Raw genomic sequence first — 13,980 nt, forward strand, 5'->3', positions numbered from 1 at the left:
TTGAGGTACTTGGTCGAATGGTGCAGGTGGGAGTCGGATAAGCATTGGCTTTTCCAGGACCAAGCGGTGGCGGGGCGGCCTCTGCAGGAGATACCGTTCCTACACCGGACTCATCGGCCTAAGAATCTCTACGCCTCCTTCATTACTAGGGTACCTTTGCGGGTCTGGGATGCGACCTACCTTAGGTATGACCTCACCACATTTCCTTCGCCGCTAGTGGATTTTCCTGCCCCTGGGATGGAGAAAGGAGCTTTCACACATTGGCGGCAGGCAGGATGCAGAGCATTATGTCACCTGTATGGCCCCGAGGGTGTCATCCCGTTCACACAATTTCAGCTGGAATTCTCACTCCCTGAAACGGAGAGACACCGTTATATGCAGGTTCGGCATTGGGCCCTTCAGCCACAGGTGCGGGAGGTGGCGGATAGGATGCTCTCACCGTGTGAGAGATGGCTGTTGTCCCGTACATCGGACTCGAAACTAATCTCGGACCTGTATAAGTTTTTGCAACTACCCTCAACACACTTCCACAATCCAGGGAGGGTTAGATGGGAACGGGAGCTTGGGAGGACACTGAGCCCCAAGGAATGGGACCACATATCTTATAGGGCGCGCCACTCAGCCTATCATATGGGCCTCACAGACACTTTTACTAAAGTATCCACTTACTGGTATTATACGCCTGAGCGGATCCATGAGTTTGACCATAGTAAGACAGACACATGCTGGCGGGGGTGCGGACACCGGGGTACGCTCACGCACATTCTCTGGGACTATCCTCTCTTAACTGACTACTGGAAGGAAGTGCTGGATGAAATTGATTCTCATTTCGGCATAGAGCTACCGCGCTTCCCGGCATATACCCTGCTAGGACTCCCAAATGATCTAATGTATCCCCTCAAGTCCAGAAGAGGCAGGCAGATCGCCATTGCACTCGGCTCTGCAGTTCAGAATATCTTGATACACTGGCGTACAGACACAGTACCCACGATAACGGGCTGGCTCCACAGACTTTGGCACGTGCTGGGTATGGAGAAATTGTCTTTGGTGGTGGCTGGGGATGTAACGCAATTTAATGAACTGTGGCAACCATTCCACTCTTTGCTGCTCACAGAGTGAGGGAGCTCACCTGTCCGAGGTACCTCCGCCTCCTACGGCTTACGAGCCCGCCAGCGCCAGATCAGTGAGAGGGATGAGACCCTCCTCCCCAATTACCTATTGCCTTGGGAGATAGGCTGCATGTCAGTAGCGCACTGGACAGTGGGGGCTGTTGGGTGGGGCATTGGGACGTTGGGGTGGTGGGAGATGTTTGTACTAAAATGTTGTGACATGCCGGACTTTTGCTCCTTTTCATTTGCTGATCTTATACTGATGTACATAAGTTTGGATGTGTCACACTGAATGAATAAAATACTTTAAACATAAAATATTCCAAACTTAAATGGGAACGAGTTAGGGCATCTATGGGGTACACACAAAGTACCATCTGAAACTTCCATCTGTTCTGTATTATAGGGAGAAACATCTCCATTATAATCTGTATGTGCACTATTTTTTGTGAAGTACAATTTGCACGGCAAACAAAAGAACCGTAGAACATCTACTTGTAAAGCACGCATTCACCCCAAAAGGCACCTCAACACTGAAATAAAGGATGTATATGGTTACCAAACTAAATGGCACTCATTTTATGACCTCTGATGGATGAAAGGCTCAGGGTACCAGCCTGGATTCAACATGTGAGTATGAGAAAACATTTTATTGCTGTGGATACTTTAGTCCACGAGTCACCAAACCTAGCGACTTATCTACTGAGCAAGACTAAATTGGAAAGATTTTTAAAAAGCAGAGTAGAAATCAGGGAAGTACACAATACAGTGCTTATCCTGTTTAACACTTTATAAAAGGCAACAGCAACACTCGTTTTGTTAGCTATTAGAAATAACTAATTTCAATGTGTAAAGGGGAATTCCTAGACTTAAGTAACTTATGGCTGAAATAGCATATGATAAATAGTTTTAGTAATTGATTAAAACAGGCAAATATACAAGCTGAATTTTGAAAGCATTCGGTGAGAAACCGTATTAGATGCCAAATTTTAATGCTACGACAAAACCAACCATCTGTTCCTCTTAATTTCTAAAACACTTTAGAAATATATCTGACAGACAACAGCAGGACTGCCAATTATTTTTTGGAAGGCCTAGTTTATAAAAGACCCACTAGACCACAAAACGTTTATGCATTGACCAAATGAAAATACAAAAGCCTCGTCACTTCTAGTAAAGAGAATCAGTTAAAAAAAAAAATAACAATTAAGAAATTTGTGAACCATAATTTCGGACACCAGGTGCCCACCAGCAAAATACAATATGGCAAAGTGTGACAAAGTTTGTTGATCAATTTTAGAACAAGAGGAATGTGCAGAAAGTCTACAGCACATTCCAACAAGTAAAAGCATCCTTGAGCAATGCTGGATTTGCCAATTCAGAACGCATTTTAGCACACTCCTGATGTCGCTCAAAAGGTTTAAACTTTCGGTTGTCTTGGAGGTGTTCAGTTTTCTACTCCCCAGTAAAATGCCTATTCATTGGGAGGCACTAATTAAGATGATAACACAACGACCTGACAGGAAGAGAATACAAAGGCAGGCGGAGAAGGGTTCTGAGAGGAGCAGCAGGGTCAAATTTCTTGTAAAAACAGGGACTACAAAATAGTTTCAAGGACCAAACCGTTCCGGCAATATGAAGTAACAGCATTGTTTAAAGCACAAATAAATACATTGTTTTATAGCAAAGCAATCCAGTTTCCAAGCTATTGAAACAAGCAGCAGTCCTCTCCTTTGGAAGCAGTCAGGCAAGGAAGAATCTGCTCCAAAGAATAGCAACAAATAATCTATCAGCAAAAGTAGATGGAAAGTTTTACTATAACTGAACAGCAGTTGAAGGATATGTCAGTGCTATGCATTTACCAGATGGCATACAATAATGTAAATCAAGGTATGTGATCACTGAAAAATGGAAGTTGTTGGGTGTGCAAGTATATGGTACAAACACATTGAGTGATACTAAAAGAACATGATGACCTAACTGTGAGCAACAGAAGCGCAATGCGCCCTGGTCTTTGTATATTGGAATAAAATGCAATTCCAGACTAGTCGAGTAGTACTGTAAAACCCTATGATCAACTATTTGCAATGAAACTTGTGATGTGTGCATTTTACACTGTACGTTCTATTACAACAGTTGGATGATGCTTGAACCAATGTGGCTGGTAAACCCTTCACATCAACAGCAATACTGTGTTGAAGTGGGGTAAAAATATTTTTAACAAATCTTTCTTACGTCGTTATATGTTTGTTGATGTAAAAACTTAAATTAAAAAGAAAACTGTGAGCAACAGAGAGCAAGTTATCAATGTTATTTAACATGCACTGTTTTCATTTAACATCACTAATTAAACAAGGGTGTTTAATGAATAATAAAAACCTTCAAGATGGACTGACTTGAATGGCTTGAAAACTCCGCAGATTCATCTTTAATATCATCTTGTCGTCTTTGGACAAGGCGGGAAGCTCGCTGTTTGTACAGCTGGTGCATTGCCGATTCAAGTTCATTTATCAGAGGAACCTGCAAAAATATAACAAACTACGTAACATCGAGTCCTTTACGTAAATGACTGTTTGGGGTCCATGCTAAGCCAAGATAAACTGAACATGCTTCCTAGCAGGAGCTAAACAAAATTATAACTAACAGCAAAATAATACAGTATCAAGATTGATTGCATTAGACTTCTGATGTACATAGTGAATGCTTTGTAAGAGCCACAAATATTATACAGGTAATTCCTCTAATCTGCGTATGCAACCCCTCTATAGGCTTCCAACTTCCAGAGAACAAACATAACCAGAAGACAACGGAACAGGTTTTTTTTCGTTGTCAATCAAAAATGGCGCCTCCCGTGTGTAACGTTATTTTGTTTTCTCAAATCACTATTCTGACGGTGCCACAGAAAGGAGGAGAACCCATAACCTCCAATTAGGACAAAGATCCATACACAATTGATACAACAGGGATTTGTGCACACGTCAACTTAGTGCAGTGTAAATACTGTAGGTAGTATTACAACAAAAGAAAAAAACACAATAAATGCAGAGGAAGTCTTGATGTATTCATTCAATTCAGATTTTATTCACAACGCCCAGCCAACACGTGTTTCGTCAGGGCACTTTGCCCACGACTTCATCAGGGCTCTACAAAATGTACAATGGTTGCATGTTACATACGTGTAATTGCACCACATGCATCACTACTTTTCATATCCAAACGAAGGCGTTAAAGTGACTACAAGTGCGAGCACATACACCAAACCGAAAAGAGAGATTCCCAAAACGTACGCACATTCAGTGAAAGTGATTTGTGATGTGTATATAAAAAAAGGCAACATAATTTATTCCAACTGCTCCACGTAAAAGAGAAATAGCACACATTATAAACGTAGCACACATGTAGCCCAATGTGGCCACTACTTGGTCACCTGTAATGCATATAGAATGATTTAAGAGACAATATGGAACACAGTAGGCACAGAGCGGCATTCATTGGACTCTATGCATGACTAAAACTCATGAACATCGTGAATCATCGTGGTGTGATGGGGTCAGAAACAGGGTCACCATGCTAATCAGTGACCCACTCTATACACGTAAGTGAAGGGAGACCAGAAGAGACAGCAGATAAGAAAAGCAACACCCTAAGGGCCAACACAAATGCATGCTTACCGACATACGAACTGCTGAGACGATTCAGCAAGATCCCCCACATCACCCGGCAGCCAGGACAGAAGTATAACCGGCTGAAAGGTGAGACTCTAGTTTCTTTTGGTTGGTGAAACTGGCGTTACAATGTAGGTGCGACTTAAGAGTAGGAGCATTGTAGATTGACAATCCTATGTGCTATTAACGTCTTCACAGCATATAGCCATTGTGGCAAAAGTTTTGGAACCACTGCCCATTGGGTAAGGTGCACGCATTTGTGTTGGCCCTTAGGGTGTTGCTTTTCTTGAGTTTATGTTTAGAGTCATGCATAGAGTCCAAGGAATGCCGCTCTGTGCCTACTGTGTTACATATGGTCTCTTAAATCATTCTATATGCATTACAGGTGACCAAGTAGTGGCAACATGTGTCCTACGTTTATAATGGGTGCTATTTCTCTTTTACGTTGAGCAGTTGGAATAAATTACGTTGCCTTTTTTATATACACATCACAAATCACTTTCACTGAATGTGCGTACGTTTTGGGAATCTCTCTTTTCGGTTTGGTGTATGTGCTCGCACTTGTAGTCACTTTAACGCCTTCGTTTGGATATGAAAAGTAGTGATGTATGTGGTGCAATTACATGTATGTAACATGCAACCATTGTACATTTTGTAGAGCCCTGATGAAGTCGTGGGCAAAGTGCCCTGACGAAACACGTGTTGGCTGGGCGTTGTGAATAAAATCTGAATTGAAGAATCTGAATTGAAGGAATACATCTATCAAGACTTCCTCTGCATTTATTGTGTTTTTTTCTTTTGTTGTAATACTACCTACAGTATTTACACTGCAATAAGTGGACGTGTGCACAGATCCCTGTTGTAACAAACATAACCAGCTCAGCTTGAATAGCGATATTCTTAAGTTTAACTCAGAATGGCAAATATTTTTATCAACTCAACATGCATTTACAAAAATGACAAATCCTATGACGAAAGGATGAGCAATCAAAGTCACTGCAATAAAGTAATGGGTGCCTGCAAAAGATAGACAATATATGTATGCAAAAAAAAATACCTATTGTGAAAAAAGATACAAAATACACAACTGCTCTACACAGGGTGTACAAACCCTATAGGAATATCTGATTTTTGTGTTGCAGAAGAGCATTTTGCCTTTCATTGCTTTGTGCACAAGCAGATGTTTTGATGTGGCCACTACAATAAGATTATTACAGAGTTTTTTCTTTTTTCAACACCAACCCCTAATGCTGCCAGAACAAAAATATTACCTCCGTTTAGCCAGGTAAATGGCAATGCCCATCTCTGCAGTGATCTGTCCAGGCCACATTTGGTGTAGATGCATGCAGTGGTTTCTCATCTTTTCTATGCGATAGATTTGAACTGGAACGAATGGATGAGGAATGGAGTATTCAGTTATTCCATGCCTTTTCAGATGGTAATGGGTGGCTTATTTCTGTGGACTAGTATGCTACTGGGGAAGGCGATAACACTTAGCAGTTTTGTTTTATGCGAGTGTGTCAAGCAGTAAAGGGAAATATTAGGCAGCCCATATGAACGACAATCGACTGAGTGCTATTATATTCGTTTTAGCATGGGTTAGATCTTGTACTGGGATTGCATTATAAAGCACTTAATAACCCTGACAAGGCATTGATGTGCTTTGAAGCTGGGTAGCACGCAGTTCCAGGTCCCAGGTTTAGTGTTTTTGTAGTTATTGTCAGTTATTGGGATTAGTGTTGGCCTCTACCAGAGACAGCACATACCTTAACTCTAGGTTCAATGAGGTAAATGACATCAGTAGGAAATTAGATGAGATATAGGGAGGGGGGTGGGTGGGGTGAGGCGAGATTTTTTTAATTGGTTGGCGGAGTTAGTAGCCTAGCTACGTGAGATTAGGTATTGTTAGGGTGCAGGGGTAGAACTTTTATAGGAGCAGTTGTGTGATATTTGAAACAAGTTGTGGGCAATTTGAAGAGGGACAATAATAGGGATTAGGGCAACCATGCATGTGACGCAAGAGTGGGCTGTGCTCAGAGAAGAAGCATGCAGAGGATGCAAAGGAAGGAGGACCGTTTGAAGCAAAAAAGAGAATTGACAAATTGAAGTTTTAAGTCAAGGTTGGTTTATCTTGCAGGATTTTAATAATTGTGGAGACTTTGAGATAGCATGGCACAACACACCCTTGTGGTCAGAATACGTGCCTCACATCGGATTTTCATACAATCTAGAAGATGATATAAGTAAGCTTACATTAAAATATAAAATCCCAGATTGCTAGGTTACTTTTCTTGATGTTTGGAAGCCTGAGCTGACCCTTAAGGCAAATTCAGAAGGTATGGTTCGATGGGTACCTTTTGGTGGAGATGGACAGATCTTTCTAGAAGCATTGAATACTATGGCGATCTTGCCCAAGTTGGAGCTATGAGGGTCATGGAAGTCTGACATATTTCCTCACTACTTATGGAATCTGAGGAAGTGTAGGAAGTGGACAGTTCTTTCAAAGTGTACTGTGGTAACTTGGAGGCGAAGCATGGGAATTTTGGTGTTTCTGGTTTATATATGTATACATACACAGTGAATGTGTATGCATACACATATACATATGTGCTATCAGTGCAGTGCTTAGGAAGATAGAAAAAATGCACCTACATTGTTATTACTTTTGATGTAGTGACATCACTGATGTAGCAGGTCTTAATGCACTTATAATTCTTGCATGGAGACATCAAGCCTGTAAACAAAACGTTCTACAACTATAAGACTAGGAACGATATTCACCCTATATTTTTGTAATCTTTTTTTCAAGTACAGGGGACTAGGTCTCCTGAGTGCTAAAATGGCTGCTGCAACATCGTACTTGATGTTGTGGCAATCAGATCTTGAGATATGTCGGGTCCGTCTCATATTAGTACCATGTCCTTTTCATATCTGTATGTCATGGTTTATAATTTAGTGAAGAACTGCTGAGCTCATGAAAAGACTGTATAAAACGTTGGATATCAGAACAAGCGAATGCCCTATTTATTCACGGATAAGCAATTATGGCTTAATCCACTGATTTATGATTTCAGTATATGGGTCCAACCATCCCAGTCCAAAGGACTGTTTCCCCTTATAATGTTTCAATATCACTTTAAACTAAGGCACAAGTTTTTAGTGTTGTATATTGAAGTATGTCCTTTGTTTGTGCGAGGGTGCCCATTCTTAGGTCAAACAGAGCCAGAAGCCAGATTTAAAGCCAAGGTCAAAAAAAGAGGATTTAGCTACTGTTTGATCTTCTCTGAAGTTGGGCCTATAAAATGATGGCTGTCAAGAATTATATTTCCTGCACAGGAGATTACTCTAAAGTGGCACATATTTTTAACAAAACTAAATGGACTCATTAAGAGTTTAAGAACCTATCTAATTACAAGAGGTGTTATTCTGGTTATATGGTTGATTAAGTTAATCTTACCCTCATTTTAGGGATAGTGCTTCTGTATGAGGCGTTCAATGTAAATGATAGACCAGTCATGTCAATCTACTTTACGGATAGTAGACAATTAGGGACACATGAAATATAAAAATAACATTCAGAGTAAAGCAGTGTTGCCATTGTTGACTTTGAAGGGTGTTACTGTAGAGAACACCTAAAACAAATCCTACAGGCTAATCTGGCACACTAATACTGCAACCAGTGCCTCTGGTGTTTCGCTCAATCTTGTTCTTAAGGGAACATATCAACTTGACATGGATTGGGAAACCTTGTAAGTTGAAGAGCTAGCTGCATTAACTTGCAGTTTTGCCCAAAAACGCTGCACAAATTATAGTATTCACCCTAAAGTCAGATGTTGTCAATGTGGCCACAATATTTAAGCAAGCCATACCAGGTCCACAATTCAATCGGAAATATTGAATAATTAAAGCAACAGAGCAAGGTCTGTTCCACATGGATAGAGATGCTTGTAATGACGATTAAAGATTCTTACAATGGTTGGGATGACTGTCACTGTAAGAAAGGTTATGCAGTGTCAATTAACAGTGGAACTACACATACATGGTTTTAAAGTTTAAGTGACACTGTCTTCCTCTAATAGAATGCCACATGAATATGCTTTGAGAAACTCCTGGTAGTGGAGAGATGCAAATGGCCAATTTAGTATTCTATTACCTACTTTTATTCTAGGGAGGAACAGGTCTTAATGAATGTTAATGCACGGCTGGAAGTGCCAACCTGCACGGAGATGTAGCTTGTCATGTTACGCCACTCAAAGCAAATGGTGCTGCAAATATTGCAGTCTTAACAAGAACAGTCTTACTATATATTTGCATGTCTCATTAAATTTTAGCGTTGCTTATTTATTAAGAGGCTTGTCGTCATAGCCTTTTTGGGGATGTCTCTTTAAGGCTCTGGTTAATGCTTTCATTTTGAGTTCTTGGTCTAACAAAACCTTGCAGGTTCTTGGAAAAACGATAAAAGAGCATAGTGGTAATCCAACATCTTGGCCTCTTGTCCACAATGCTGTGTGACATCAGGCATCTCGGTCTTTTAAAGGAGTTGTCCTCTGACAGTTTCGCATTAAGTCGATGCAGTGTTCTGGAAGCTGCCTGGAGGAAGAACCTTCTGGTGATAGCTTACCTTCCGGATCGTGTTCAAATAGCAAAGCCACATGGAGGTGGTATGCTCAAGTGCCCTAGCCACACGGCATCATAAACATCACAGCTTGAAATACTACAGCTCTGGAGGGTCATGATTGTGTTTCATTGCCTTTTCGGATATGGCACTTTAGGCAACTGCCTCTTTTGGCTAGCTTGGACTGCCAAAGTATCTTCTTTTATCATAGACTGCTGGGGCAGATATGGGCAGCAATGCTGCACTATAGCCTTGCTATGCTTTTACAGGTTTACCTTTTTACCAAAAGGGAATGAAAATGTTTCCATATGCATAGGACTTGCCCGATCCTCCCCATATCAGTGTTCAGGGGGAAGGGAATGGTGGAGTGGGCAGACTGTGTAGACCAGGGTTGTATTCAGTCAGGGTTGCAGTAGAGGGAATGCATTAGTAGGAGTGTTATCCCTGGTGAGACCGGAATCATTACAAAAAATGGAAACAAGTTTTGACGTTCAATAAAAAAAAAACACTTATTTTTTCTTAATGTTTATCCACTTGAACCTTTGAAAAAACTAACAGGAAAAATGGAGAATAGTCATGAAAATTATTTAGGCATATATGGGTCACAGATAAAAAGGGTGAGTTGGGAAGGAGTAGAAAAGGGAAGAGTAATAGGGAAGCACTTTCCAGTCTTTGCACACCATTAACTTATGTTAAATATCCAACTGGAGAACTTGTATTTCTGAGGGTTCTCGATGTAATAACTAAACTGCTGGCATTAGGCGCTTCTGAATGGAACTTGACTTTGAAACAGACATCTCTACTTACTCGTATTCCATCTCACACTAATTGTGTCCTTTGAAAACAAAGGTTAAAAGTGGTATGATGCATGGTGAGAAAACAAGAGAAGGGATAGATTGTAGATGTCTAGCTTATATTGGAAATGACTGACTGTAGAAAAAATGTATTCGAACAAATGATGACCATGTAGTAAGTTTCCAAAGGGCATGTGCATTTACTGAAGGTATAGTGTCATTGGTAGTGGTGATGGTGAAATCTAAAGGGGGGGGGGGTGGAAGCTGTTAAGACAGCTGTGTAAAACAGTTCAGCTCGGGACAACTTGGAGTCTGACATTTTCCTGGGGATTCCTCAAAAGGAAGTTGCTCAGAATCACAATAACAAAAACCATTATGTCAGTCTTAAAGAGTTATAGCTCCTCATTGCTGGTTTTCAATTCGGGGAAAGGGAGATCATCCCAAAGTTCTACTAGTACTGGCTCTGCCAGACACAAAAACAAGCATTTGCAATGCAATAGGTCTCGCATTTATGAGAGTTTGCGCTATTGGCATTGTAAATGACAATGGCGTTTATAAATAAAAGGCATCGTCATTTACAATGCCAATAACTTAACTTGCGTAAATGCGAGACCTATTGCATTGCAAATGCATGTTTAAGTTTAAAAATGAAAGCTGCTCCGCTTCAAGGACACAGTGCTCAGTTGTTTCTTCTTTTTTTTTTTTAAACTTCAACACTGAGCACCCTGTCCTTGAAGCGGGCACTGCGCTCAGTTTTATCTGTGATTACCCCATACCCCTTGCTTTGTGTCTATTGCTATTTGTCAAAGGTATACTGATATACCTAGGCTATGTGGGTCTGCCGAAAATACTTTGTGTAGTTCACGTCTTGCAGGCCCAACATGGATGCAATGGCTTTTATAGGGAATTGTTCATAAAGCAGTTAAAGTATATCTAAGGAAGTGAGAATCCAAGTTAGTAATGGTCTATCAAAACAGCCTGAGAAAGACTACAAAGGCTGCAAGAGAAGTGAACCAGGAAGAAGGAAACCCTTTGCTAAAATCTCAAATGCACAGCTTAAGTGGAGGACTCTTTAAAACTAAATCTTAGCTACACAAGATTGCCTTTTTTGAGGTGGAAGATGTCAGGCCTTTTTGCGTCAATGGCTGTCTTGTGGACCACATAACAAGCTGAAGGACACAAACTAAAGAAGTAAATCGAAGTCTTTAATACTGCTAGGCATCAATGTACAAAGGATTCACAGATAACTGATTGGAAAAAAATCAAAGCATGAAAATGCCTGAAAGATGTAATGTTCTCATCGGGTGGGAGTTCAATAGAGACAGAATTAACATTAGATTTTAAACATTAAGAATAATCTGAAAACTTTCTGGTGATTGTAAAACAAAAACAAATCATGCTGAAAAATGCATGCACATATCTCAGCTTCTAAGCATCAAGTATTTTTTTTAATTTTTAAATAAGACTAAACCATCCTTTGGCAAGGAATGTGCATTTTGTAGCTGTACTTCCTTGCCATTCTTTTCTACCTGTAAATCCCTTGTAATCCTGTGTGGCTAAAGTCTTAAAAATCGCCTGAATTTAGTATTGGGAAGGGGCACATTGTTGGAGAGAACTAGAGCACTGACATGAAATACTTAACATTGACCTAGTTAGCAGTGCATAGCCTGCGAAATGGTCTAGGTCTTTTCTTCAGAATAAATACTCCTCACCTACTGCCAAAGCTCTTTCCAGAATTCTTTTGGGGGAAAAGTAGATCCCACTCCATCTAACCAGTAGCAATGTTTCACATCTCTCCCTCACATTCAAACATTCCTACATGGCAGATCTTAGGTCAATGCATATTAATCTTTATGACCCCAAGACTCAGAGTGTTGCACTATCACCTCATTCAAATTAAATTCAAAGTCCTATTTATAAAATAACAGGTTCTAAACTTCAACAAGCTGAAATAAAAAGCCTACAAGCTGTCCTTCAACAAACTTTCCCACACCACACATTGGCTTATTTGCCCTTGCTCCAACCTGTGGAATGCTCTCTCGTTGTCAACGAAAGCACAACTACGCATTTTTTAATCTCGATCCACTGAGGATTGCTTTGTATGCGGACATAGGTAATGTGGAATGTTTAATTTGCCTGGTTTTGTTAACTGTTTTGCAGGTCAACTGCAAAATCCTCACAATTTAGGCAAGGGCAAATTATAAAATCAAAATCTGCTCGCCCTGTTAGTGGAGAGACTGCGGATAACTTATTCAGTCAGTCTTTCAATATTTGATTGGCACACAAACTACTAGCGCACTTCCTCTATGGCAAGAGAAGAAAGGTGAAACATGCAATATTGCAGGCTCTAGAAAAATTATAACACCAGCAATGTTTACTATGACAGTGAGGAAAACATCCAATTATTCCTCACTCCATTGTCACCAAATATAGATCTTGTTACACAGAGCTTATTTTTGAAGTGGTGGGGAAACCCAGTGCAGTTTTATTGAGTGTCGGTATCTTGAAACTGCAGACAAAGAATCGAGACAGTCACTTGATCTTGGTACAGGGTTGCCACTGCCTAAAGAAGAGACTACAAAAACACGTGCAACAAAGCTGGAGAGGGGGAAGAGATGCATTTTAGACCTCTTCTCAAGAAAAAGGGCTGCTCCACTACTTTTAACTATTATGACTAAGACAAAATGCACAAATTATTCCTAAGCCCAAATTGTCATCAAATTTACATATCACAAAGCTAGTTTTTATGATGGAATGCAAAAGATTTATTTACAGCATTCTTACCTTTTCATTGAAACACTCAAGCAAGTCTTGGACATACCCTCGCATTTCTTGCAAAAATTTATACCGCTCTGCAATACCCCCTGAAGAACCATCCAATTTCTCAATGGCTTTGGTAGAGTTCTCTCGGCTCTGAATGTGTTTCTCATGCTGCTCCAGATTTGTTTTATGAATGCCTTCCATTAAATTTAACCTGGAGGGCAAAAGAAAAAAAGATCAAATGAAACTTAATTTAAAATAAAATTATGAATATATTCCTTAGGGTTCTGCTTTATAACACATAGATCATTTACTTCTCCATCGCTTTGTTGAATTTGCATAAACAGCAAGAGATGATGAATGCAAAACTCTGTCACCTTTTACAATGACAATCACATACCCAATGAAGACTAAGGTGGGTGCACCAAAATATGGGACTTGTGGTATGATACATGTGTTTCTCAGCTGGTAAGTTTGTAGCCAGATGGAAAATGTCATGTCCTGCAACTTTCATTACTTTGAGTTGGTTAAGATACTGCATTTGTAGGAGCCCTTCAAAAATACAGAGGAAATACTCTCGCAACGCGTTTGTTCCACTCCCCAAGATAAAATCGCCCATCACAACTGAATTTAGAAGAGAAAAGGGAGATTTGCAAAATAGCAAAGCAAACTCTTTTTCAATAGAAACACTACTGGTAGTGAGTGGAGTGCTGGAATAATGTAAAAAGAAAAGTACAGAACTATTAATTAATGCTTAAATTACCAGAGCCACCTTGATTAGGGAGCAACAGTTCCATTGAACAAGCTATCATGTACTGAATTGGAGAAAAATAACAATGTGATGTCAACAATCCAACTAATTTGGACAATAGTACTAAGAAATACCCTACATAACTGCAACCCCAATAGCATAGGTGTTCAGGAACCAAACAATACATACTTTGTGGACTACTAAATATTTTTTTAAATATAGCTTAACTATTTTCAAACAGGGATGTCTAGGAGTACTGGCTGCTATAAAAATGCCCCAAAATAAA

At 40.1% G+C, this 13,980-nt stretch overlaps 1 protein-coding gene across 2 annotated transcripts in view; it reads right to left on the minus strand.

Moving 5' to 3' along the window:
• Positions 1-2,087: 2,087 nt before the first annotated feature.
• The window catches only part of LOC147659497 (PAX3- and PAX7-binding protein 1-like), a 60,314-nt gene continuing 48,421 nt past the window's right edge, over positions 2,088-13,980 (minus strand). The window contains exons 7-8 of one of the 2 annotated variants that reach the window (XM_086951698.1): positions 12,968-13,157; positions 2,088-3,629 (exon numbers count right to left, since the gene is read on the minus strand). In XM_086951698.1, the coding sequence (XP_086807824.1) occupies positions 3,471-3,629; positions 12,968-13,157 (349 nt within the window). In that variant the 3' untranslated portion in view covers positions 2,088-3,470. The remainder of the gene's footprint in view (positions 3,630-12,967; positions 13,158-13,980) is intronic. The other variant, XM_086951699.1, reaches the window with a different exon arrangement.

The sequence above is a fragment of the Lissotriton vulgaris genome, unplaced genomic scaffold (genome assembly GCF_964263255.1).
Source record: "Lissotriton vulgaris unplaced genomic scaffold, aLisVul1.2 SCAFFOLD_2190, whole genome shotgun sequence".
Lineage (NCBI taxonomy): Eukaryota > Metazoa > Chordata > Amphibia > Caudata > Salamandridae > Lissotriton > Lissotriton vulgaris.